The 26,993-nt window shown below is 41.4% G+C and overlaps 1 protein-coding gene and 1 long non-coding RNA gene across 14 annotated transcripts in view; one reads left to right on the forward strand and one right to left on the reverse strand.

Moving 5' to 3' along the window:
* The window catches only part of Nrg4 (neuregulin 4), a 109,179-nt gene that overhangs the window by 23,289 nt on the left and 58,897 nt on the right, over nt 1-26,993 (reverse strand). For all 13 annotated transcript variants that reach the window (XM_038321833.2, XM_038321835.2, XM_038321832.2 and 10 more), the window contains one exon: nt 5,959-6,105. In XM_038321833.2, coding sequence (XP_038177761.1) covers nt 5,959-6,105 — 147 coding nt within the window. The remainder of the gene's footprint in view (nt 1-5,958; nt 6,106-26,993) is intronic.
* Nucleotides 2,183-6,835, forward strand: LOC119809095. The gene is made up of 3 exons (XR_005284622.1): nt 2,183-2,325; nt 2,529-2,594; nt 5,937-6,835. It is a non-coding gene; the product is annotated as an uncharacterized LOC119809095 (long non-coding RNA).

Genomic DNA, 26,993 nt, shown 5'->3' on the forward strand with positions numbered 1-26,993 from the left:
AAAGTGGTATTGCTGGGTCTTGAGGAAGGTTGTTTCCTAACTTTCTGAGAAATTGCCACACTGACATCCAAAGGGGCTGTACCAGCTTGCATTCCCACCAGCAATGCAGAAGTGTTCCCTCTTCCCCACAACCTCTCCAGCATAAGTTGTCATCAGTGTTTTTGATCTTGGCCATTCTGACAGGTGTAAGATGGAATCTCAGAGTTGTTTTGATTTGCATTTCTCTGATGACTAAGGATGTTGAGCATTTCCTTAAGTGTCTTTCAGCCATTTTATATTCCTCTGTTGAGAGTTCTCTGTTTAAATCTGTATTCCATTTTTTTATAGGATTGATTATGTGTTCTTTTGGTGTCCAGTTTCTTGAGTTCTTTGTATATTTTGGAGATCAGACCTATGTCTGATGTGGGGTTAGTGAAGATCCTTTCCCATTCTGTAGGCTGTTGTTCTGTCTTGTTGACTGTGTCCTTTGCTTTACAGAAGCTTTTCAGTTTCAGGAAGTCCCATTTATTAATTGTTTCTCTCATTGTCTGTGTTACTAGTGTTATATTTAGGAAGTGGTCTCCTGTGCCAATGTGTTCAAGTGTACTTCCCACTTTCTCTTCTTTGAGGTTCAGTGTGGCTGGCTTTATGTTGAGGTCTTTGATCCATTTGGACTTGAGTTTTATGCATGGTCATAGATATGGATCTATTTTCATTCTTCTACATGTTGATATCCAGTTATGCCAGCACCATTTGTTAAATATACTTTCTATTTTCCGTTTGATTTTTTTCTTCTTTGTCAAAAATCAGGTGTTCGAAGGTATGTGGGTTAATATCCGGGTTTTTGATTTGGTTCCACTGGTCCTCCTGTCTATTTTTATGTCAATACCAAGCTGTTTTCAATACTGTAGCTCTGTAGTAGAGTTTGAAGTCAGAGATTGTGATGCCTCCAGAAGTTCTTTTATTGTACAGGATTGTTTTGGCTATTCTGGGTTTTTTGCTTTTCCAACTATCAATAAGGATCATCAAAAAAATGAATATGACTTGTAAGGAGAGGTAACAAAATATACATTTATACACACACACACACACACACACACACACACACACAGCTGGTTTTGGAGCTGGACAATGGCTCTGTCCTTCTCTAAATCCAAGCATGTTGTTAAAAGAAAAATCTTGAGTTTCTATCTTATGTCAAGAGCCATCTGGTATGAAACAAACAAACAAAAAAACCTGTCTTTTCTACGTTAGCATTCTCTCTTTAGAGTCAGGTTCTGCGCTTTATGAGGCTGTGCGGTATCCATGTGTTTTTCTTTAACCTGCTTGACATTTGCTGCATCTGTGGGTAACTTACCAATTCTGGACATCTCAGCTTCCCCTCTTCAAACAACTGACCCAAGTCTTTTTTCCTCAAACTCCAGAAAAAAAATATGAGTTAGACAAAGTCACATTGCCAAGCTTCTTGACCTTTCCTTAGTTTACAGCGCTCTTTTCTTAGGTTAGGGCACCTTTTTGTTGCTTCATTCACTGTCCTCCAGTGTTCTTCATTCTCTCTCCCCATTTCCCTTGTCGCTCCCCTTGCAATTTCTAGTTTGCTTAAAAACACAAGCTAAACTGAACTAAAATATATTCATTTTGAATGCTAATTTTATTTTTCAACTTCTATATTGTTCTTTGCAAAATCTGCTCCTTATTTAATTTTTAAAAGATCTTAGATTTATATTTTATTTTTGTGTATGAGTGTTTTGCCTGCATATATGTATATGCACCACATGTATGCTTGGAGCCCAAGGAAGAGGGTTCAGATCCCCTGTAACTAGAGATACAGATGGTTGTGAGCTAACATGTGAGTTCTTAGAGTCAAACCCAGTATCTCTGTAAGAGCAACAAGTGCTCTTAGCCACTGAGCCATCTCCGCAGCTCCTGTTTCTTTTTCATACATATTAAGCATACTTAGTTTATATCATGGGGTTGATTCTCCCCCACAGAGGAATATTTTGAACATCTGATTCTACTTCCAGTTGTAGCAGGAAATTTGGAGGATACATTTAAGCCATAGCAAACTCACAGCTACTACAGCCAAACCTAGATGGCCTGAGCTGATACCACACAAAGTCATTCAATAGCCAATCAATGTCGGACAAACATTCTAGTTCCGAGTCACCGGTACAGTGATTAACGAGGGAATCGATCAGCTTGCCGTCCCTTAGCACACTGTGCTGGAAGATAGGCTTAGAATCAGAAGAGATCATTTCCAGGTATCCCAAGATTAGCTCCAATTAACAGCAGTGATCTTCTTCCACGTCAGTGAGGGATCTTCCTCTGTGGGGTGCAAAGATTAAGGTAAAGAACGACAGGGGCGTCTTCAAGAGCTGATCTGCACGCACTTGTGTCTGTCCATCAGCTGAGAATATTTACAGTCTGGGCTACTCTATGCTCTTAACCTTTCCCCCACTAGACGTTAGAAATACCGTGGGCTCAGAACAAAAATCCACTTAACATTTGTGATTGGAGGCTTCTGTTCTTTTCATCTTTGTTTTTTTAAGGCAGGATCTCTCTGGTAGAGGCGAGCCTTAAACCACTGGCATGCGCCACCACTCCTGGCTCTAGAGGTAGGTTTCTCTCAATGAACATTAAGCTTTTTTATATAGTCTTCCTTTCCTCATACCTATGTGCCTATACTTTCTACCCTAAAAAAATAAGGCTTTGGGGGTTCCTTTCTGAGGCAGGGTGTCCCCTGGTAGCCACGCTTGCCTGGAACTCATAGCAATCCTTCTGCACCAGCCTCTCAAGTGTTAGGGCTATAGGTGGAAGTCACTATGCCTGGGTCAAAGGCTATCATTCAGCATGGTATAGGACATTTTAGATTAGAATTTTCTTCTTTTTGTGCCAGGGTCTCACTTTATAAACCAGGCTGGGTTAATATATAACTTAAGCTGGGTTTATATATAACTTAGGCTGGCCTTGAACTTATAGCAATCCTCCTGCCTCTGACTTTCAAGAGCTAGAATTACAAACATAAACCACTACATCTAGCTTTAGGTCAGAATATTCCTGAATTCTGCCTCCTCTCTGCAGAGCAACTTTGCTCTTTTATGATAATTTTGTCACTGGATGGGATATAACATTGATACCTTTACAAATTCAAAGGTTAGTAAAGGAATCTCGTTGCAACAACTGTAGCAATATTAAAGTTCTATAGATTAAAAAAAATACACAACTCACTCTTAGCAAGTCCCAGTAGAATATTAGATTCCCTTATGAATCCTTTAGTTACTATGTGAGACCCACTTCTGGCTTTCTACCTTACAGCAGATGGGTGAGCTACATTTGCTAACACTTTCTGCAATTGTGTAGGCCTGTGAAAAAGATTCCGTCAGGGGTTGTGCCACTTCTGGGATGGATCATTTTGAGTGCGAGGCACTCTGGAACATTCCCTCCTGGCAATGCAACCCACAGCATTTTGTGGTGGCTGCTCTGTAGTCTGAGTCCTCATGACTATGTTTAGCACAACCATATCCAATCCATGCACTAACCCATAATGATTACATATGAGGAATAAAAAAAGCTTTGATTTTTAACCCATTAAACTGTAAGGTTGCATCAATCTATTCCTGTTGCTATACAAATACCCGTGACTGGGTAATTTACAAAGAACAGATGTTCATTTAACTCATGGTTCCAGACACTGAGGTGTCTAAGACCACGGCATTGACAACTGTTCATCAGGTAAGAACCATCTAACTGGGTCATGCTATGGCACAGGGTATCACATTGTGAGACTGGGCCAGCAAGTCAGACAGTGCTCACTTGAACAGCAAAGTCTCCCAATGATAAGTCCTTTATCTTCTATTACGCACCAAAGGATTCATCTATTCATTCTGCAGAGCCCCATGGTCCAATCGTCACCCAAAGGTCCAACATTTCAAACACCATTAACATAGGACTTTTGGGAACTTGTTTCTAATATATGAAATGTTAATATAAATTCAAGTCATAGTAAGTAGTTGATAGTTACTACAGTCAAAACCAAATGGTCAGAGGTTGTATTATACAAAATAGCTCAATAACCAATCAATAGAAGATGAAACTCTATTTCCAAGACAACACCAGAGAGAATAATGAAAAATTAGGATTAGATAGCTTATCTTTTGGCATATTTTGCTGGAAAACATAATAGAGGGATAGAATAAGAATAGATCATTATTCAGTTGTCCCAAAATGTGTACATTCAGAGTGAAGGGTACAGTCCCACGATGACTCATCTCTACTTTGTAACATGCTACTCTAAACACACTAGATTAAAATTTTCTCTCTCATAGTTCTATTGGTTGACCACTGAGCTCTTCCCCCCACCCCCATTAGAGCCTCTGTGTGTTTGCAGGCGTCCAGTAGATAACATGAGCCACCTGAAAGTTCCAGTAAGCAGGATGCTTAGGGAGCCTCATTCAGATGGCTAGCAGTTGCTGCTGACTGAGAGTCGAGCTGGGGCTCTTTCTTTTCTCTGCTTAGGTTTCTTGCAAGACACTGGCTGACTTGAAGATGGAGCTTTTGGTCCATTCAAAGGCTGTGTTATCAGCCGTAACATTTACCCAGTGTTCATGACTAAAACACTTGTCGTACCTTCTAAAGAAATAAACTCTATTTCTTTCTTTTTTTTTTTTTTTTTTTGGTTTTTCGAGACAGGGTTTCTCTGCAGCTTTTTTAGAGCCTGTCCTGGAACTAGCTCTTGTAGACCAGGCTGGCCTCGAACTCACAGAGATCCGCCTGCCTCTGCCTCCCGAGTGCTGGGATTAAAGGCGTGCGCCACCACCGCCCGGCACTAAACTCTATTTCTTGTCGCCATTCAATGGCTTGGACCCAGAACTCTATGCCTGCCAGACAAGCACACCATGTCTGAACTGCAGAGCCCTAGACCTAAACTCTAACTCTTGCTGGCTGAATGGCAAGGTCACACCAAGGAAGGGCACATGTAAATGGCAGATCACATAGAAAATGCAATCCGATGCAATGGGCTGTTAAGTTTTGTACCTGAAGCACTCCAGATAAAAAAAAATTATGAGATGAGATCCACTAGGTTGCTTAAATGATACTTTGGAATAAAACAGCATAATGCACATGAAAAAAAAACATTTAAAAAGAGCAAAGTCCCTCAAAATTTTAATAAGGGTTTACGAGGTTATTTAATCTACGTATTATTCTTGGAATATTAACTTCTCAAGACAACTTGGATTGTTTTACAATGACCATAAGCTCCATTTTCATAACCAGATGAGAGTAACCAGTGCATATTTAATACTTATTAATCAATACAAAATAACTACTAAGCAATTTCACGCTCACTTTTAAAAATAAATTTCAAAAAACATCGAAAAGCAATAAAAAGGAATCAATGCAAGTAATCTTTGATGTGTATAGCCTTGAAACATGTCATTTTTTTCCTTTTGTTTCTCTTAGAAGATGCCAGTTTCTCCAATTTAACCTTCTGCTTCTTTATCTGTCTCTCTAGATTTAAATAGCCCATGAATTTAGGCAACATGTCTACCTTCTTGGCCACTATGATCATTATGTCTGGCACATAACAAATGTTAGAGAAAAGACTGAGAACACATCAGCCATGTGCTTTAAGCTTCTAAAGCACTGTGTAAGTCACGTTGCCTTTAATACTCAAGACATCTTTAAAAAACACTTCCCATAAAGCCTTGTGTGACGTAAGCATAGTTACTGTAGGGAGGGTGGGTTCTCCTGGCTTAGCGACATCACAGAAAGAGATGACGTCGGTGGCAAGGAACTAGTTGACGTGCTTAAGATGCTTTTAAAATGATTTATGGTTTATAACAAAATTGTATTCAAATGATAATGCCAGACATAAAACAGTATCTGGAGAAACGTCTAGAAGTAAAGAGCATGCAAGTGACTCAGAGACCGCAGCCTTGTGTATTGCTTTCTTCCAGAGGGTGTCTCCACTTCAGTTACCTGCACAGAAGGCAGAGCGCTGCGATGGTGAGGGTGACGAGGACCGCCAGGGCCACGAATGCTGCCGACAGGTTACTTCTGCTTTGGACGCTGGCGCTTGGGAGAAAAACCTCTTCGCAACGAGCTCCTGTGTAATTCTCAATGCACCTATGGGATAGAAGTTCAGATAAAGATCAAACCTGTTCCCTGCACGTATGTGGACAACACAGAGAGTTCCCAGCCGGAATGAAGGGAAAGGCCTCTACATTTCAGTCTGTGAATATGGAGCAGATAGGCTTGAAATGACGCTCAAAGAGCCGCGGGTAGAGACAAATGCATTATCATACACCTGCCTCCGTCTCTTTCCAGCTCGTCAGCAGCTTAGAATCGAGAGGAACTAGGTAGTATTCAGACTCCATGTGCAAACAGCGTCGATGCCTTCTAGGCTTGTCTTGTCTTCCTGCCAACTTTTGCAGATGTGTCGTCTTTTGATACTGTTCTAGTTGTCCTCAACCCCCTGACTCAAATGATCCTCCTGCCTCAGCTTTCCCAGTAGCTGGTGCATACCACCATAGCTTAAAGTCTGCATTTTCAATGGTGTAACTGTGAGTATATAACTCAAATTCATCTGCAATTTATTGTATTTTACATAGACATAAATGAATGCAACTCTTCCTCAAAATTCTTGTTTCTTCCAAACTCAGAGTTGTTGAGTATGACATCCCTTCCCTACTGCTCAGCAGTGCCTTCTGGAACACACGTCAGCTTTATATGACTAAGAGCATTTCTATTTTTCTTCAGAGACAGCACAAAACAGCAAGGGATACCACAAGGCAGCCAGCTCCTTTCCCCTCTTAACACACTCAAGGGATTAATATACATTAATAAGAATTATGCTGTTCGAGCCGGTGGCTCACAACTATAGTCTTAGCACTTGGTAAACTGAGGCAGAAGGATCCACTAAAACTTGAGGCCAGTCTGGGCTACTTGATGAGTTTTAGGTCAGACCAGGCTGGAATGTGAAACTATCTCAAAAAAATTTTTTTTTCTTTTCAATATGAACATTTACTTATAAACTAACTCAAGAAGTTATGTAGGAAATTCACGAAGTATATGTAATAACAATGCCATGTAATAAAATAAGTGTGGCCAGGTGGTGGTGGCGCACGCCTTTAATCCCAGCACTCGGGAGGCAGAGGCAGGCGGATCTCTGTGAGTTTGAGGCTAGCCTGGTCTACAAGAGCTAGTTCCAGGACAGGCTCCAAGACTACAGAGAAACCCTGTCTCAAAAAACCAAAAATGAGTGTGTGTACATACACACACACGCATGCACACTTAAAGTTATTCTTTTACCAAAAAATAGAGTGATTTTGCAAAATTAATTTTCCTCCTCCCCTTTTTTCAGATTAGTCAGGTATTTAGAAATCTATTCTCTCTGCCTCCCACTTACACTGATAAGGACAGGAGGCCTAGAAAATTCCATGTGAACTAATTGGTTTTAACAACTAATGTGACAGGATAACTAATAGCCGCATATAAATAAGAGGGGGGAACAGTAATTTTAGCACATGGAGTGATTTTGGTGACCAAACAGTAGATGTGTTATGAGCCTCATGTCACCCCATGAAGGCAGGAGGTTGCTGCTGTTGGCTTTGTGGGGACTTTGAACATTGCAGCGGCTCTCTGAAATTATCACAAAGATTGGCTTGTAGAGACAGGAAAAGAACATGAAGACAATATACAAGCAACAAACAGAACAAACATTAAAATACTATTTTTCCTTGGGCTGGAGAGATGGCTCAAGTGGTTAAGAACACTGACTGCTCTTCCAGAGGACCTGGGTTCAATTCCCACTACTCACATGGAGGCTCACAACCATCTATACCTCTAGTCCTCGAGGACCTAATGCCTTCTTCTGGCCTCTGCACCAGACACACACAAGGTGCAGGCAGGCAGACATGTGAACAACTCACTCATGCACATCTGATAAATGAGGAAAATGTGAATGCACTGTTATTGCCATAGACTAAATTAAACACACATGAAAAGAAAAAGATAAGTAAAAATGCATTTCATTCTTCTCTAATTTTACTTCCTAGGACAGACAGACAGACAGATATACACACACACCTTCTTCAGAATACAGCATCATGAAGTGTAGTTCATATCCTTGTATGAGGTCACATAACTTAGTGTGTGGGGCTATGAAAATTTTGACAACAATAAAAGAGTTCTGAACAGGCAAAGACCACAACACAATTTGCAGTAAAATTGCTGGTGATTCTGGCAGGGCTCACGCGTTCTCAAGGCAGCCTGTCCTTGCAGCCTCATCCTGAACACACACCACACACACGCTACACGGCACATGGAGTCGCCACGCAGCTCCGACACCTGTTCCACCTCAGCTCTGATTTAAGATCATTGTATATTATAAACTGTTGCATTTTTATTGTGCATACAAAGGAATCACAGGAAGCAAAGGCTTTGATATTTTCCCACTGTTGTTCCTTAGCATGAAAATATCAAAAGAGTATATCTTTGGATAGTACTGTTAGAACGTTTGAATTTAAAATTGCCATTTAACTTGCTAACTTTTTTATAAAAGGTAATTAAATGAATTTTGGCTTGGGGTTGGGATAGAATTTCCAGTAATTTCTCAAATGGCCCTAAGCATGCTTCTACCATTCTGTACTACATATCGTGGTGAAGAAGTCTCTGCATTGAAGAGCAAAGTTTCCATTAGTTATGAAAAGTGTTGAAGATGCTTCATGGCATTCACTACCAAATACTCAGCTAAGGCTTAATTCTTTCTGCAAAAATAAGCAAGCACAAAAAAATAAAAAATAAAAAAATAAGTAAGCACATGCACCTCACTAATATGTAAATTTGCTTTAATCACTAATAAATGGGAAAATTATTTTAGCCAAGAATTGTTTTAAAACACAAATTCTTGGCAAGCATTATAATTTTGTATACTTATCTACCTGGGGTCAGGGAGAAATGTCTTAGGAGAAAAGGGGTAGTGGGTGGGTGGGAGAGTTGATTAGGTTACTAATCAACTACCTACCCTAGTAACCCAGTGGGTCAGCCTACTGGTGAATTTTATTTTTCCAGATATTTATTATATAAACAAGGGAACACTGCGTGCCCAGTGCTGTGCACAAGGTGTCTGTTCCGAAAGCTCTAGCTAACTTATGAGAATGTTATGGCCTCGGTTGTAACACAAATGTTAGACTTAAAGCAAACGTAAGTTGGGGAGAACAGAGTGCAGACACAAGGGGCCGGGACTAGAGCTAGTGTGAGCTGAAGACAGGCGCCGTCAGGCCAAGTGTTACAGTGGCGTTTGCAGAGCTAAGCAGCCTCTGTTTTTATGGAATTAACTCTTGCTAAAGTTAACTTTAGAAGTAAACTGGGGTTTACTTCTATACAGGCAGCCAAGTACCAAGAGGCTGTGTCATCGAATTTGGTAAACACCACGTGATAAACACTTCCCTGGAACTAAAGATGAATGCGGGAACGGGTACAAACGCCAAGTGACAAGAGAACCTTCCAGACTCAGAATCCACATTATACAGCGGCCTTCCAGATGCACCAAGAGTCTCACTGTCAGCATAGAAGCCATGTTTAATACGCTGGGCATGAGAAGAGTGTTGGGAGCAGTGAGCCCCCAGATCCTGAATTTCTTGTAATCCCCTGATCTGAGTGCCTACAGCTGCTCTGAGCACGAGACCTTCAGGCGTTCCTGATGGCAGAGTGGTTTCTGGTGGGTTTGGCTGGGGCGTGGCTATCTCTATATAATCTGCCCCTGAACACAATAAAGGGGGCATTCTTGGGGAAATCAATCAAGGATGACCCGTGTCGTTGTCTTTCTGTCTGTCTGTGTTTGTGTATTTTAACCTCCAGCCCCTTGCCCGAATCTCGCAAACTGGGTGCCAGTGCACCGAATGTAGACACGGGGGCGTGGTGCACAGCAGAAGAGTTCATCTGATTATAGTGGTCAGGAAAAGCTCTTATGACATTGAAGACCTTCAGCAAGAGTGAAGGAATCAAACTTCCTTGTGAGACTGAGACAGGAGGATTAGTCGGGCTCAAGGCCAGTCTGGACATTTGGCGGTGACCTTTTTCAGAAACAAAAACAACCAAGAAGTTGTGATTCCTGAACAAAGCTGTGATTCAAAGACCGAACGCTGGACTTCAGGCTGGAAAAGCTAGTTTCCTGACCCTGTCGGGCTCACTGTGTGTGCCATTTAGGCTTTATGATTTTTTAAAGTATTTATGTATTTTACACCCCAATCAGTTTCCCCTCCCTCCTCTCCTCCCAGTCTCTCCCACTCCTCCCCTGCCCCCCATCCACTTCTGTTTCTATTGTCACTCAGGCTTTAAAGCACAAAGTCAAAGTAATGGCTCCTGCCTCAATTATTTCATTAGGTCATTTTCACCAACAAGACACCTAGCCGTGCCGTAGGCTAGCACACAGCGTATAGGTAAAAGAGGAATGTCTCTTTACCAAAGCCACGTTTACACCAATGCTGGACTCCAGGCAGGAAACTAGGAGCACAGTGGTCAATAAACACATGACTATTACAGCCCTGAAACAAGACACAAGTACCACGCTGTAAGAGTCACTAACAAAGGAAGACTCAACACCAATGCCATGTCATTCAGAGATACCCTGGGAGAAAAATTCTACCACTGTGATCCCCAGAGCTGACCCCATTTTACCAATACTCCATGACAATCAAAGTTCAGCCTGAAACTCATGAAAAATGAGAACAATCCAAAAAAAATATTTACAAGCATTCAAGAAAATACACTGACAGCACGTCTTAGATCCACTAATTCTACTCCTTAAGATACACAAATACATGGCCAAAATTCTGTAAAATGCCAACCAGATCTGTACTGTTGTGGGATATTATTTTAAGTTGTGTTACATATGTTTATGCTGTGGAACATTTGTTTAATAATGCAAAAGTGTGTTGCATTCTTTTATGTCACATTTATTTAACTCTGTGAAGCTGTGTTACTTTGTTTGTCTAAAACACCTGATTGGTCTAATAATAAAACTGAAAGGCCAATAGCGAGGCAGGAGAAAGGATCGGCGGGGCTGGCCGGCAGAGAGAATAAATAGAATGAGGAAATTTACGAGGAAAGGAAGAAGGAGCAAGATCAAGGAGAGGAGGATATCACAGGCCAGTCACCCAGCTACACGCAAACCACGGAGAAAGAAGTAAAGAAAGGCATACAGAAATAGAGAAAGGCAAAAGCCCAGAGGCAAAAGATAGATGGGATAATTTAAATTAAGAAAAGTTGGCTAGAAACAAGCCAAGCAAAGGCTGGGACTTCATAACTAAAAGTAAGCCTCTGTGTATTTATTTGGGAGTTGGGTGGCGGGCCCCCCAAACAGCCAAAAGAGAGAAAAGAGTATAAAATACCCAGCAGCACCGCATAGGCCAAGGCTGCAAAGATGACTGGCACAAGGCTCTGCCTCTCACCACCTGGCACCACAAACGCATTAAACCTTCTCCAGCTTGATTATGCCTAGAGAGATTTAGCTAAGACCCACTCTTGTAAAAATAGCTGTTGTAACATTTGCACCATTAAGGACAGATAATTATGAGCACTTCACGTGGGCTAGCCCAATTTAAAATTTATTATTAAATTTAATAATTTAAGCAAATCTTAGATTCCTTCAGGACTGATTGTCAGCAAGCTAACTCATGTGTGGGATACATTTCAAGGTGCGCATCTGGATAGAAATGGCCACACTGTCCGCATGAAGATCCGTCATGCTTGCCATTGGGTAAGTTACTGCTTGTAGATTTATAAAATTTACTTTAAGTAAACCATGGAAAATTTCTGTGAGCAGGCAATGAGCAAGTCATAGGCTGTGAACACAACCTCATCCCCAAGTGTGCTCAGGCCAGTCTGCCCCAGTGAATTCTGGGAGAAGGGCCTACACACTACTTCACATGAATACTGAGACAAAACTCTGCGGTTTGTGAGCTTTCATAATATTGTCCTCTTTCTCCATGCTAACAGAACTATTTATCTGAATCTCTGTCTTCCCTATTTTGCTTACCTCAAAAATAAGATCAGGGAGAAAATTCTAAAAGTCCCTCAACCCAAACTAAAGTGTATTGCTTTTTAAAATGTCAAAAGACAAAGTCAAACTAAAAATAAAAATAGGCATACAAGGCACGGTGGCACATGCCTGCAATAGCAGCATTCAGGATGGGGGAGGGGTAAAGAGTTCAAGGGCAGGGCTGGAGATGGATCAGCAGAGAAGGCCACTGGCTACTCTTCCAGAGGACCCCAGTTAAGAGACCAGCACCCACAACCATCTGTAACTACAGTTCCAGGGGATCTGCTGCCTCTTCTGGCTCCCTCAGGCACTGCACCTGGTACACAGATGTATGCTGATAAAACAGCCATGAATAAAATAAAAATAAATAAATCAAAACAGAGAGAGTTAGTTCAGGGGTAGCCTCAGCTACACTGTGAAGTTTGAGTCCATCCTGGGCTAGATAGACTCAGTTTCAAACAAAAAACATATGTATACTTTCCATCACTTATTTGAGATTTTATATATATAGTATTTATATATAAAATTATTGTCACGTTTTCCCTTAAGCAATATTTTCAGTTTTTGTAAAATCTATTTGAATATAAATAATAGATAAGTGGGCCTTCCAACTATAGACATTTTGTCCTGTTCATGTCTTTGAAGGGTTCATTAACACCATCAAGTAGGAACATCTGGAAAGACTGGGGTCGTTAAAGCAGAGTTTAAATGTACAGTGTTTATGCTGGCATCTTACCTTCCCAGGCTGCAGGGAAAACCTCATGACCCAACTGGAATAAGACAAAGAGAAGCCAGCATCAGTTCCCTTCCTGAGAGAAGAAGTTAAGGGCTATGTGAAGTCACGGATGTTAGTGTTCCGTGTAAAAACTAAGTCTTACAGATGATAATTGAATTTTATTTGGCTGTACTCCAAAGGAGATGAGGGATGATAAACACAGGTACCCAAGGGATAATCAAAATCCAGGCACCAAGACATAATTGTATCAACTCCATTATGCAACAGTAAGAAGAGAGCAGAGGGCTGACCGCGTTGGTGGTGAGGGGCGAGTTCAGCTCTTGGTAAGGCAGACCAGGAAGACGAATGTGGCTGGAAAAAGTGACGGAGCAAAGGGAGTTGGCATGTGCACACTGCTTCTCAGCCACAGCTTGCCCTGTGAGAGAGCTGTCAGCAGGCAAAGTCAGAGGGTCAGGCGATTTATGCTCCTAAATTCTGTTTTAAACGCTGAGGTCGAGAGGTATGCATCCGTTATTTCTGCTGAGAACACTAATGAGGGAGTCTATAATCAGAAGTAAGGTTACTAAAATAAAAAGCATTAACAAAATGCATAAATGGAGCAGCTGCTGGATGCATTTGCATCTGTTCTATTATAAGCACCCAGGCTGTTATTTCTGCTCCGTAAAGGTGTTCTAAAGATCAGCCTAGTTCCAGATGTTTAATAAAGCTTACATCACAGTGTCAAAGATCAAAACAAAAAAGACTTTGCTGTGTTTAATACCAAAGGCATTTTGAAATTTTTCCTTGAAGTACAACCTTCTACTAATTCAGAGACGCAGAGGCTGAATCTTATCTGAAGACCACCCCATTAAGAACTGATCTTAAGGGGGCTGGAGAGATGGCTCAGCGGTTAAGAGCACTGGCTGCTCTTCCAAAGGTTCTGAGCTCAATTTCCAACAACCACATGGTGGCTCACAACTAACCAAGATGAGATTTGGTGCTCTGTTCTGGCCTGCAGGCATACATGCAGTCAGAACAATGTATACAAAATAAATAAATCTTTAAAAAAAACTGATCTTAAGAAAACTTTAACATTTTCTGTGATTAATAAAGTGACTCACAAAACTCTGAAATTCCCTCTGGAAAGAATTTGGTAGAACATAGGGCAGTGTATTAGTTTAAGAATGACCCCCCATAGGCTCATGTATTCGAATGCTTAGCCATCAGGCAGTGGCACCACTAGAGAGGGGTTAGTGGGTGTGGCTTTGTAGAAATGTGTCACGGCAGGGACTTTGAGGTTTCAAAAACCCAACCCAGGCCCACCATCTATCTCTTCCTTCTGCCCACTAATCTGGGTGTAGAACTCTTAGCTACTTCTGCAGTACCATGCCTGCTTGCATGTATGCCTGCATACCTCCATGTTCCCCACCATGACAATGGACTAAACATCTGAAACTAGAAGCAAGTCCCAGTTAAATTCCTTCTTTTATAAGTGTTGTTGTGGTCTCTTCACAGAAGTAGAACACTAAATCAGGTAGGGTCCAGCAAAGCTGGGACAAGAAGACAATCTACAAGTAAATGAGATGATGTGCCAACTACGGTAGCACAATAGATTTTCACCTTTTTAATTTATTTTTTACATATACAGTGTTCTGCCTGCACGTATGCCTACAGGCCAGAAGAGAGCACCAGATCTCATTATAGATGGTTGTGAGCCACCATGTGGTTGCTAGGAAATGAACTCAGGACTTCTAAAAGAGCAGCCAGTGCTCTTAACCACTGAGCTATCTCTCCAGCCCCCATAAGTCATCTCTCCAGCCCCCCTTTGTCTTATTTTTTTATGCCTAGTCTTTCACAGATTACATGATTGTTCTTCTAAACAGTCCTTGGTCCGTACAATCATATGACAATGGTTTCTACCTGCCCAAGAATAGCATCGCTACTGCTCCAGGTGGGCAACAGAGCTCAGCTGAGTCACAAAAGCAGAAAGCCACTCTGTTTAGATCTTGTGGCCATGTGAGCAACCTACACTTTGGCAGAGTCCTGGTGGAACCAGAACTTACTAAGTCTCAGTGGGTAACTGTTCACACTAGATAATGCTTCACCAAGTTAACTTCCTCCAATCACAAAGCTGAACACCATGTACTGGTTGGCTCTGAGGTGATCTCTGGACAAGTCACAAGATAGGAAAGCAGGCAGCCCACAGGGCCTGGCCCAGCTAGTGACGCAGGCACAGGTGAAGACAGACCTCCCCTCCACTCTCGTGGCTTCACCGTACTAGGTTCTGGTTGGAAGCTCTCCTTGGCTGCCTTTGTGTCTAAACTCTCCAAGATGCCAAAGACTAGAAGGCTCCTGTCAGAAAAAGACTTTGACATCAACCACAAAACAGGTTCCCAGATGCATGGCAAACATACTTTGAGTTATCTGCCTCCACGGAGACCTATACTTTACCTTTGAGCTATTTTACAACTCTGTAAATTGCAAACCTTAGGAGACTACAAGTAAATTCTGCTTGGTATACAACAAGAGTCCGCCGCATGGGTCCACATCGATTCCATGCCTATTCACACATTACTGAACTTTCCTGAGTCAGTTGCAACATCTCTTGGTCTTCTTGTAAATAAGCAAATACACCTCTGACACATGCTCATTTTTGGTTTGTGAAAATCGATTGTCTCTTATAAATTTTAAAACTTTTAGAGACTATTTGGTGAAATGCTCAGTAGACTCACTGGGTAGAGTGGGATGAATGGGGGTACCCGGGGATGACTGCACACTGGGCCTGCGTGCTGGGCATCTTCTCCCAGTTCTCAGAGGTGAACTCAAGGAAGCAGAGCTTCAGACATGCTGGTTCCCTCATATTCTGGGCTTCCCACCCACTATCATTTATCTTGTGGGTTTTGTTGTTAGTTGTTGGGGTTTACTTGTGCTTAACAGTTTGCTTCCCATTAGTAAGATCATGCAGAAGGCCCTGGCTGGACTATCCAAACATACAAACAGGTGACTGATGCTCAAGAGTATCTTTATGGAGAGAGAATGATCACACAAGGATGAAGATGTATATATAGAGGAGATTCTTGGAGCAGAAAATCTCTCAAATTCAAAGAACTCTGTTTGGCCTGACATACATACTGACCAGCTCTGAAAGTTCATTGTAGGGCAATAAGAAATATATCTAATATTTTAGTTTCTTAAATATAATGAATTTAAGAAACTTATTCTCATCAAAACCATGAAACATTTTACGAACTCAAGTTATATTAATAGATCTTTGTTAAGTAAGATTAGCTTAATTTGACTTAATAAAAATAGACTATCTTTTCTATGATTTAGAAGATTGAGTACAACATGCCTACATTTTATTTGACTTAAGGTCTGTTCTCTAAACTTATGCGGGTTCACTGATCAAATAATCTATTACCTCTTACACATTGTTAAAAATTTTAAGAATGTAAAACTGTTCAATGAAATCATTATTTTTCTGCTTTACTTGCTTGGCAGCAAGTGCCTTTACCCTCTGCGCCCTTCACAGGACTTGATGCTTGGGTTTAGAGATGGGGTCATTCTAATTTTGCTCCTTTTCCCTTTAAGTGATGCGAGGGATAAAACTCAGGGCACCCTCCGTGCTGAGCAGGTTCTCATCACTGAGCTGTCCCGGCAGCACCACACAGCCCTATACAGTCCCCAAGAGAGGCAAAAATCTTCATTAACATAATATAAATCCCTTATTCACTCAGTATTTATTCAGTTTTCTCAAGGCAGGGTTTCTCTGTGTAACAGCCCCAACTGGAACTTGCTCTGTAGACCAGGCTGGCCTTGAATTCAGAGCTCCAGTTGCCTCCCAAGTGCTGGGATCAAAGGCGTGCGCTGCCGGGCAGTGGACAGCTGGGTAGTGGTGGCAAGTCCCAGCAGGGTGAAGTCACTTGCTGGCAAGCCTGATGGACTGAGTTCATTTCCAGAACCTACGTGGTGGAAGCAGAAAAGCCACTCCTACAAGCTGTCCCCTGATGTCCACACAGAAGTTGGGGCACCCTATGCACTCACATACCACACACAGATAACAGAAAGAAATGTTAAAAAATTAAAATCTTAAAAGGATGTGTGTAGAGAGTGTAAGGTGTGTACCATGTGTGTTTGTGACTTGTGCCTGTCTACGAAACTGCCTCTTCTGCTAGACAGTTCCAAATGACCCTAAACCTAGCTTTCCTTGTGAAACGGGAACCAGTCACTGGGTTAAAGGTTACAGCTGCTGTGAGCAGGGAGACTACTAGAAACAATTGTGACAGAGACTCCCATGAGCACACGCACTTCTGTTATTAAAGAAAAGTGGTTTTGAAAACAGCAGTTCTCTGTTTGTTTGTTTGACCTCAAAGCCAAAAGTGGTAAACTTACCCAGGCTAGGAACTGCTGGCACAGGACACAGAAACACAAGGAAGAACAGTTGCTGATTCATTTGAATAAGAATGGTAGCCACACACACACACACACACACACTCACTCTCTCTCACACACACACACACACACACATCACCTCAGTGTTAATGATTAAATAATGGCTGCCTGGGGCTCACTGAGGTTTTTTAGACTATAAAACAATTTGTTAAGGGAATTTCTTTCTTGTATCCTATGAAGTGTGTTCTCAGTTATTGGTACCCTGATGACTGGCTTTCAGCGGATGAGCCACTGTTGTCTGTCTTCTGAGGGACCAGTCCAGAAAACAGTGATTCAGCATCTGTCTAGGATGCTTTTCTGTGCTTAATGCTGAATTTTACGTTCTGGATTATGTATGGGAAGAAAAAAATTAACTCAAAAAGAAGGGAGGGAGTGAAGGAGGAGGCAGTGACTAAGGCTCTTTATGACTGTCGCTTTCTACATTTATTTTAAATGTTTGCTGTCCCTTTGAGGAAAGAGACATCCAAGAACTCTTTCTCGGGCACCCACGATACTATCTATAGCCAAGTGCCCTATAGTTTCCTCACTAAGTTTTAAATCTTGCTTCCCTCAAATTGAATCTTGAACACAGAAAGAAAAATCAAAATATCATTCATACTGGTCCAGGGCGGGGGGGGGCAGACAATGGGGGCAGACCACCAAAGTCTAAACAGAAGAAAACTTTATTCCAGAAACCAGATTTCAGAAAAACCAGAAGCAAACTTAAAAAGAAGAAGAAAAACACCACGGAGCACAGAGGCTTATCAGCTAGCTGAGACCACAGACCGAGTTCGGGCTTCTAACACTGTGGCAAAAAAAGAGTCTTCGAGGTCCCCTTGTTATAGTAAGGAGTACCAAGCATTGGGTCTGAATAAAGGAATTTTTATAATCTGGATGTAAAACTCAGATACAGATTGCCTTACTCTACAATCTTCATCTTTCAGTTCCTTGGTACTTCCAGGTAGTGTTTACTGAAGCCCTGTGCTCTCCCCTTGATGCTGCCAGTTTCCCATAGCAGGGACAATGCCTAATCAGAGGTCCCCTATCTCTTTAACTCAGCTCATACCTGTCGTTGATCAAGGATGGCCAGGAAACTAAGAGAGAAGCCCCGGCCTTGTAAATAGATCCGCCAGTTGTAAAATGAAATGACCTAAGCTGATGGCAGCTGAGAAAATAGCTCACTGTGAAGACTGATCCTTGATCTGCTGAGAAAGCTGTTGGTAGTCTGCTTAGGTTTACAGCTTTATGTGTCTTTCTTCCTATATCCCGAGCTTCCATATTCTAATCTTTGCTATCTATATTTCTATTCCTATAATTTCATTCTTATTTCTAGACCCTTCACATACCTTTAAAAAAATCTTAAAAATCACTGTCTTTTACATTATAAAAATAAAAATGGTAGTGAGAGAGGAACACATCAAGTTAAAATCTCTAGATGCTCCTGGAGCTTTCTCAACACACTCTATTCCATATGTTTGTGTCTTTGCTTGTCTGTTTTAAGATGGAATTATGCCCTTCTTGATCACCAGGGCCAGAGTGACTCCCATCTCTACCTCCTGAGTAGCTACGGTCACAGGCATGTACCACCATGCTCAGATGCCATGAAAGGTTTACCATACAAATCAGAACCCATGTGAAATAGTTACACAATACACTCCAGTGAAGATGTTTGCCCTTCTCCATTATGATATTATTGGTTATAGGAAGAAATGAACCATAGCCATTATCTGCCACCTAAACGTCTCGTGTTTCTCTTCTGGTGTGTGGTGTTATGTGTGTGCGTATGTTCATGTGCATGGGTACATGTGTGCACAGGTCAGAGGTTGATGCTGGGCACCTTTCTTTATTCACTCTCCATTGTATTTTCTGAATGCGAAGGAGCTCACCATTGAGGCTGGAGTAATCAGGCAGTGAGCTCCCAGAATCCTTTCCTCTCTGCCTTCCCAGCACTAGGGCTACACAGACCTGGCTTTCTACACAGGCCTGAGAATTACAACAGTAATGCACACTGCAAGTATTCTACGCTCTGAGCCGTCCATCTCCAGCAGTTTATTTTAATCGGATACTTGGCAAAGGCTCTGAGTCACATGGGAAATAAATGACAGGTACAGCTTAATTCTTCAAAGAAGAGATTCTTGGGAACAAGATTCTAAGATGATTGGTATTTATAGAACATTCACACAGAACCAACCGGCTGAGTCAGGATTTCCCAGGATCCACTGCACTTTAGAAGTAGACAGCTTAGGAAAGCAGCTTGGTAACTCCAGTCATGAAGAGCACAGGATAGCACAAACCACTGGGGACAATTGTTACAGACACTTGCTTAGATTGCTATTAATATTTTAATGCCATATTCTTTTTACATTTTTTTCATCTGTCCTAAGAAGGTATCTATAGCCTACAAAAATTTGGTGAACAGGGGCCTGGAGAGATGGCTCAGAGGTTAAGAGCACTGGCTGCTCTTCCGGAGGTCCTGAGTTCAATTCCCAGCAACCACATGGTGGCTCACAACCATCTGTACTGAGATCTGGCGCTCTCCTCTGGCATGCGGGCATACATGGAGGCAGAACGTTGTATACATAATAAATAAATAAATCTTTAAAAAAAATTTGGTGAACATTGCTTTTATAAACTAAAACTAAGCCGGACTGTGGTGGCGCACGCCTTTAATCCCAGCACTCGGGAGACAGAGACAGGTGGATCTCTGTGAGTTCGAGACCAGCCTGGTCTACAAGAGCTAGTTCCAGGACAGGCTCCAAAGCTACAGAGAAACCCCATCTTGAAAAACCAAATATAGTGTGTGTGTATGTGTGTGTGTGTGTGCATGTGTGTGTGTGCATATGTGTGTGTGCATATGTGTGTGTGTGTATATATGTATATAAACTAAATATGTGAATTACCTGATTTTCATTGACTTGCATTATCTAGCGTCTATTCCTATAGAACGAGACCGTTTTTACTTGCAGATCTTACATCTAACCAAGCCCACTCAGGACGAACAGCCTGGTCCCTGGCTTACAGGCCCTGAAGACAAGAATGTCCTTGGCTACCAGGCCTTGAACCTCAGAAAACTGGGTGATTCCAAGACAAGAAGAATTCACTTAAATTTCAGTACTGCCTGTGAAATCTGGAGGATAGTCTCTTAGGCGTGGTTTCCTGACCTCATAACAGCCAAGAGGCCTTTGGAACTCTGCTCCAAGACCCTTATTGAAATACTTCAGGGAAAAGTGAGTGTTGTAACTTTCATAGATACATTACTGAGTGGCTAATACTCGTAAGAACAAACTCACAGTGCTGTCAAGACTCTTCCTCATTCACGTAAATCCACACCAGAATGTCTATGACCAAGAACAATGGAGCACCACGTCACAGCTACTGGAAATGGCTGGGGAAAGATCACAAGTTCAAGGCTAGCCTGACCTGGACAACTTATAAAAAACCTGTCTCAAAATAAACAGTTTTAATTTTTTAAAACAGAAACAAAAAACCTGGGTTGGAGAAATGGCTCAGCAGCTAAGAGCACCAGCTGCCCCTGCAAAGTACCCAGATTCAATTCCCAGGACGCATGTAGTGGCTCACAACCACCTATAATTCCAGTTCCATGGAACAAGGCATGCCTGTGGTGTAGACACATTCTTACAGACAAAACACCCATTCACATAAAATAAAAAAATCTAAAAATAAACATTTTTAAAAGCTTTCTTAAAATATGCAAAAATTAAACACCAGAAACCCAAATCATTTAATCAATGAGTAGGCTGATGAACTGAATAGATAACTCTCAAAGGAAGGTGCACAGGTAGTCAGTGAGAAATCAACAAGTGTTCAACATCCTTAAACTATCTGAAATGCAAATCAGAGCCGATTTGGGATCCACGTCATTTTAGTCAGAATGGCTACCCTCAGCCGTCAGGAAAACAAACGACGACAAATGTTGGAGAGGATGCAGGGAAAGGAGTTCCTACTCACTGCCGCTTAAAGTGTAACCAGTGCGGTCGCCATAGAAACCAGCAGTAGGGTCCTCAAGAAACTAAAAATAGAACCACGGTACACTCAGCCATCCCACTCCCGGACACATGCCCGAAAACGATGTGCCCTACTGCAAAGACACACGCATATCCATTCCATTGCTACATTATTCACAGTGGCAAGGCGATAAAATCAGCTTAGCCATCCATCAATAGATGGGCAGACAAAGCAAATACAGTGCAAATACACAATGGAATTTTGAGCAATCACAAAGAAAAATCAAATCATGACATTTGCGGGAAAGTGAATGGAATTGGAAATAATTATATTAAACAAAACACGCCACATCTAGAGATAAATACATGTTCTCTTATATGCAGAACCTAGATCTATTGGTGTGTGTGTGTGTGTGTTTGCTCACGTGCATGCATGGGGGAGGGACCCCGAGAGAAGAGAATTCATGTGACGTTAAAGTAGAAGTGGGGCTACCTGGGAAAAGGAAGAAAGGGACCGGACAGAGAGGCCTAGGGAGCACAGGAGATGGGGTGGGGGAGGGGAGAGCGACAAGCAAGAACAAAGTACAAAACGTGTGTGTGAGGATGTACCCATAAAACCTATGACTTTGTGTGCCAACCCCCAAAATATTAATAATTTAAAACAGCAAAATAGTTCAACTGATAAAAACGCTGCCAAACATGACAGCCTAGTTAGTTCCCAGGAACCCATTTGTGAAAAGGAGACAACTAACCCCTGCCTGTTGTCTCCATATATGTGCCATGACGTGTGTGGGTGCACACACATGCATACATGCACACATGCAAAAGCACACTTGCACATACATATGCACACACAGCACACTCACACAGCAACGCACACCCATGTACACACATACACACACAGTACACTGATATAGTAATGCACAGCCACGCATGCACATGCACGTGTGCTCACACACATGGGTACACGCGCACACACACGCACGCACACACACACACACACATACTCCGAATGTAATTGAAGGGGTAAGGAAATACCTCAGTAGTCATGCACATGTGAATAAGGCCCTAAATTCAATCTCCAGTACTGCAAAAAATAAACAACTTTGGAGATTACTATAATCATGAACAAGATGTTTATAAAAATTATGAAAGAATTTGGAATGGGTAAAAACAAAACAACAAGATGTAAAAGATTCCTGGGACCTGGGCATAGTGGTACACACCTATGACCCCAGCATTTGGGAGGACGAGGGAGGGAGGACCAAAAGAGTTCAAAGCCAGCCTGAGCTGCTGGAACCCATCTCCCGAGAAGTCCTGGGGGCCTGTGTGGTGGGCTGAGGGGGCTGCTCAATGTGCTGGGTCACAAGTTTGAGGTTTGTAGACAGCATATAACATGGCAAGGGACTCTTCCCTGCAGAAATACAAATAAATTCTACCTGGTGAGAGACAATTGATTAATGACCTGCAAATATTGGTCAATATTGTACCTATTCATAAGTTCTTTTCAGAATTCCTAGTATCTATATATGCATCTGCTGCTTGAATTTGAGCTGTTGATAGTATCTTATTGATTTCCTAAGTCACTATCCAGTTAAAATCTTTGGAAAGTTTGTTTATATTTGTATGATTATGCTTTTACCTTTTCAAAACAATATTTTAAAGGGTAGTCGGGCAGTGGTGGCACAAGCCTTTAATCCCAGCATTCGGGAGGCGGAGGCAGGCGGATTTCTTTGAGTGTGAGGTCACCCTGGTCTACAAGAGTTAGCTCCAGAAGCAACAGAGAAACCTGGTCTTGAAAAACAAAACAAAAATTTTTTTAAAGGGTTCCAGAACCTTGGAATTCTTATGCCCAGACTGAGCTGCCAGTGGAGAAGGAGACGGAGACTACACACTGTCACACGGTGTTTGGGAGCACCACAATATTTCACAGATTTCTAGTATCTGACTGAGGACTGAATTCCAGTGTTCAGAAACACACTGCATGAGAAGTAGGGAAGACAAAAGTCACGACAAGACAAATTACCCTGTCTCAAGACTTAAAAGAACTAATAAAGAATCATACTTTTAAAGTTTCATTCACTTGCCATTCTACCTTTAATGACTAAGAACATAAAATTAAAAATAAAAATTCTTTCAGATTTAGACTATTCTATAGGTTAATTTTCTGCTATATGTACACTGCACCATGGGCAGGAGAGAAATCTCAAAAGTAAATTTTAAAAAGAATGCCAAACAATAAAGCGATTAAAAACTCTATTCATTTTATGACGAATCAGATGGAAGGTTGGTAAAATCCATTGGGAACAGACCCAACAAGGTTCACATCAGCCCTGATGAAATCTACAGAGCACTGGAGAGCTGGGGCCACCACTTGCTTCTGCTCCCAGTTCAGCTGCAGAACCCGTGTAGCTAGCGAAAGGCATTAAGCTACTTGGTGACATTTAAAAGTTAGGGTAACCGGAGATTTTCAGAAAGAATGCATATTATAAGGGGGAAGTCATGACCTAAGAAGAGACAAGAGAGGTAGCTCCTGCTGTCTCCCAGCTGGTCCCTAACAGCAGCCACTTTTCCTGGGTTGTCTGTAGGTGAGTGTTCCCAAGCACAGGCCTGGGACGCACAGCAAACAGCTGAGCAGCAGGATAAAGGAAAACTGCCTGAAATAAGTCACTGGCATCTGGAGTCACATATCCACCTTGGGGTGGCCCAGAGGGATGAACTGTTTTGGCAGCACTTGGCACACCAAGGTGCTCAATTGTAGGAATGATTTAAATAGGAAACAGCTTAGAAATGAAAGACAAAATAGAGAAAGAGATAATATAAAGATTTTTGTTGTTGTCAGAGGGTTAATGCAGAGTTATTACATGTTAATTACATGCTCTACCCATGAGCTACACCCCAGCCCAACCATGCAAATTTTGAAACACTAAACAAAATTCTCATTTATTCCTGAAGTTTATGTATAAAACTGGAATAAATCGCGTATGTACAGAACATTTGAAAAAGTAATATTTACATAAAACTGATAAAGGCATAATAATTGTCCCATTTTCTGCACTTTCTCTAAGTTTTAGATAGTCACAATTCTAAGCATGTAAAAAGCTAAAAATGTAACTAAATATCTAGAATTTGTCCTGCATTTTCTCCCTGTTGTGTTGCTGTCCTCAGCTGGAGCGCAAAGACAATCGATTGCTTTTATTCCAGACTGTAACTTAGGTAAATTCTTCCCAGCATGTGGTCCTAGCAGAAGTGCTGCCAGCTGGGCAAAGGCGGGACAGCCCAGCATGGCTATACTTAGGCGTGACAGCATCAGCCTGTGCTCTGTCAGCAAAACTGGTCACTTCCTTCTCTCTGAACTGGGCACATTTTGAGGGCTCCAGGTGGGGGAGGAGTCATTAGGCTTTTAAAATGACATTTATTTGAATATAAAGATTTTAGCACACAATTTTATCTCAAAATACTGTTAGTCAAGGTAAAAAAGTGCTAAAATTAAATGGGTTTAAAGTACTTAATTATATTGAGATTTCTTGTTTATTACATTTCCTGTTTGAATCATAACTATTTTAGTTCAGTAAAATTCTAGCCAAAGTCACCAAATTCCCCACACCAGTGCCAATCATTTTCAATTTCACTGCGTTTAACTTATAGAAAAGGTCAGTGCACTGAATATTTGCATTTTAATAGTTTTTATTGTCAAATTTGTTAACTTATTAATTTTTCATGCCTCTAGGTACCCTTAGAGAGTATTAGTTGAGGGGGAAGGCACGCCCTGGGTATGGTTGGACCGTCTGACAGGCTAGTTCTAGGGCAAGAAAGGGAGAAGAATGAAGACATTTGTTAGTGTGGGCACCCTCTGCTTCCTGCCCATCATGGTGGGCTTCCCACCACTCTCACCAGACACGGAGGAACAAGATGGCTAAAGCTGTCCCAGAACAACTCCTCCCTTTTAACTGTTTTTCTTGGTTTTCATTTTACCACAGTGATAAAATCTGATTTCCGAAAACCCCCAAATAATTGCTGGCTATATTTATGTCACTACAGAGATATTGAACAACTGGTGAAAGAATTAGTCTTAAGGAAAACATTATAGTTAACATTATAGATAACTCAGGCTCTTCCCAATAAGTCAGTCAGAAAAGGAGCGATATTTCATACCCTAGCTTGGAAAGTTCACATCTGTTCTTTACTCCTTACCCATAACTTCTCACTTGGTGTGTTTTAGACAATAATGCTCCTGATGACAGATTAGTGAAAGACAGGGAATAGGGCAGAAACGGCGACATATCCCCTCCATTCTCATTATCCTTCAACTATTTTATCTCATCATAGAATCCATACTTGGTGCAGGCTCCACAGACCACACACACTTCTTGGTCCCACCACTCAGTGAGGTCATATCACAGGCAGATTCTAGCCATACAATATGAAGAAAATGATGGGACAACTTCATCTTTCAGTAAAAGCCCTTTAAAGGTCAGATTTTTCCCCCTTTCCTCTGCACACTGTTTGAAGAGCTGTACTCCAGACTCTTAAGTGTGTGTGAGAACTGTTAAAAGCAAGGATGAAGCAGAAGCCACAAACGAGTTCCAGGGACTAGCAAGGGCCATGAGAACCAAGACAAAAAGGCAGCCTATAGAATGGGAAAAGATCTTCACCAACCCCACATCGGACAGAGAGCTGATCTCCAAAATATACAAAGAACTCAAGAAACTAGTCATCAAAAGAACAAATAATCCAATAAAAAATGGAGTACAGACCTAAACAGAGAACTCTCAACAGATAAATCTCAAATGGCTGAAAGACACTTAAGGAAATGTTCAACATCCTTAACCATCAGAGAAATGCAAATCAAAACAACTCTGAGATTCCATCTTACACCTGTAAGAATGGCCAAGATCATAAACACTGATGACAACTTATGCTGGAGAGGTTGTGGGGAAGAGGGAACACTCCTCCACTGATGGTCAGAGTGCAAACTGGTACAGCCGCTTTGGAAATCAATATGATGATTTCTCAGAAAATTAGGAAATAACCTACATCAAGACCCAGCAATACCACTTTTGGGTATATAACCAAAGGATGCTCAATCATACCACAAGGACATGTACTCAACTATGTTCATAGCTATTTGTTATAGCCAGAACCTGGAAACAACCTAAATGCCCCTTGACCAAAGAATGGATAAAGAAAATGTGGTACATTTACACAACAGAGTACTACACAGCAAAAAAAAAAAAAAACAAACAAACAAACAAAAAACCAAAACAAAACAAAAAACCAATGACATCTTGAAATTTGCAAGCAAATGGGTGGATCTAAAAAAAAATATCATTTTGAGTAAGGTAACCCAGACCCAGAAAGACAAATATAATATGTAGTCAATCATAAGTGACTTTTAAACATAAAGCAAAGAAAACCAGCCTACAAATCACAATCCCAGAGAACCTAGACAACAGTGAGGACCCTAAGAAAGACACACATGGATCTAATCTACATGGGAAGTAGAAAAAGACAAGATCTCCTGAGTGAACTGGGAGCATGGGGATCATGAGAGAGGGTAGAAGGGAAGGGGGGAGGAAGGGAGGGGAGCAGAGAAAAAGAAATACAATAAAAAACAATAAATAAATAAATAAATAAATAAATAAATAAATAAATAAATAAATAAATGCTAGTAACAAAAAGAATACAAATGCTCCCAGAGCTGGATGTGGTGGCGCACGCCTTTAGTCCCAGCACTCAGATGGGAGAGACAGGGATCTCTGAGTTCGAAGCCAGCCTGGCCTAAATAGTGAGTTCCAGGCCAGCCAGAGCTATATTGTGAGACCCTGTTTCAATGTATGAATGAATGAATGAATGAATG

Source organism: Arvicola amphibius, chromosome 3, assembly GCF_903992535.2.
Source record: "Arvicola amphibius chromosome 3, mArvAmp1.2, whole genome shotgun sequence".
NCBI classification, from domain to species: Eukaryota; Metazoa; Chordata; class Mammalia; order Rodentia; family Cricetidae; genus Arvicola; species Arvicola amphibius.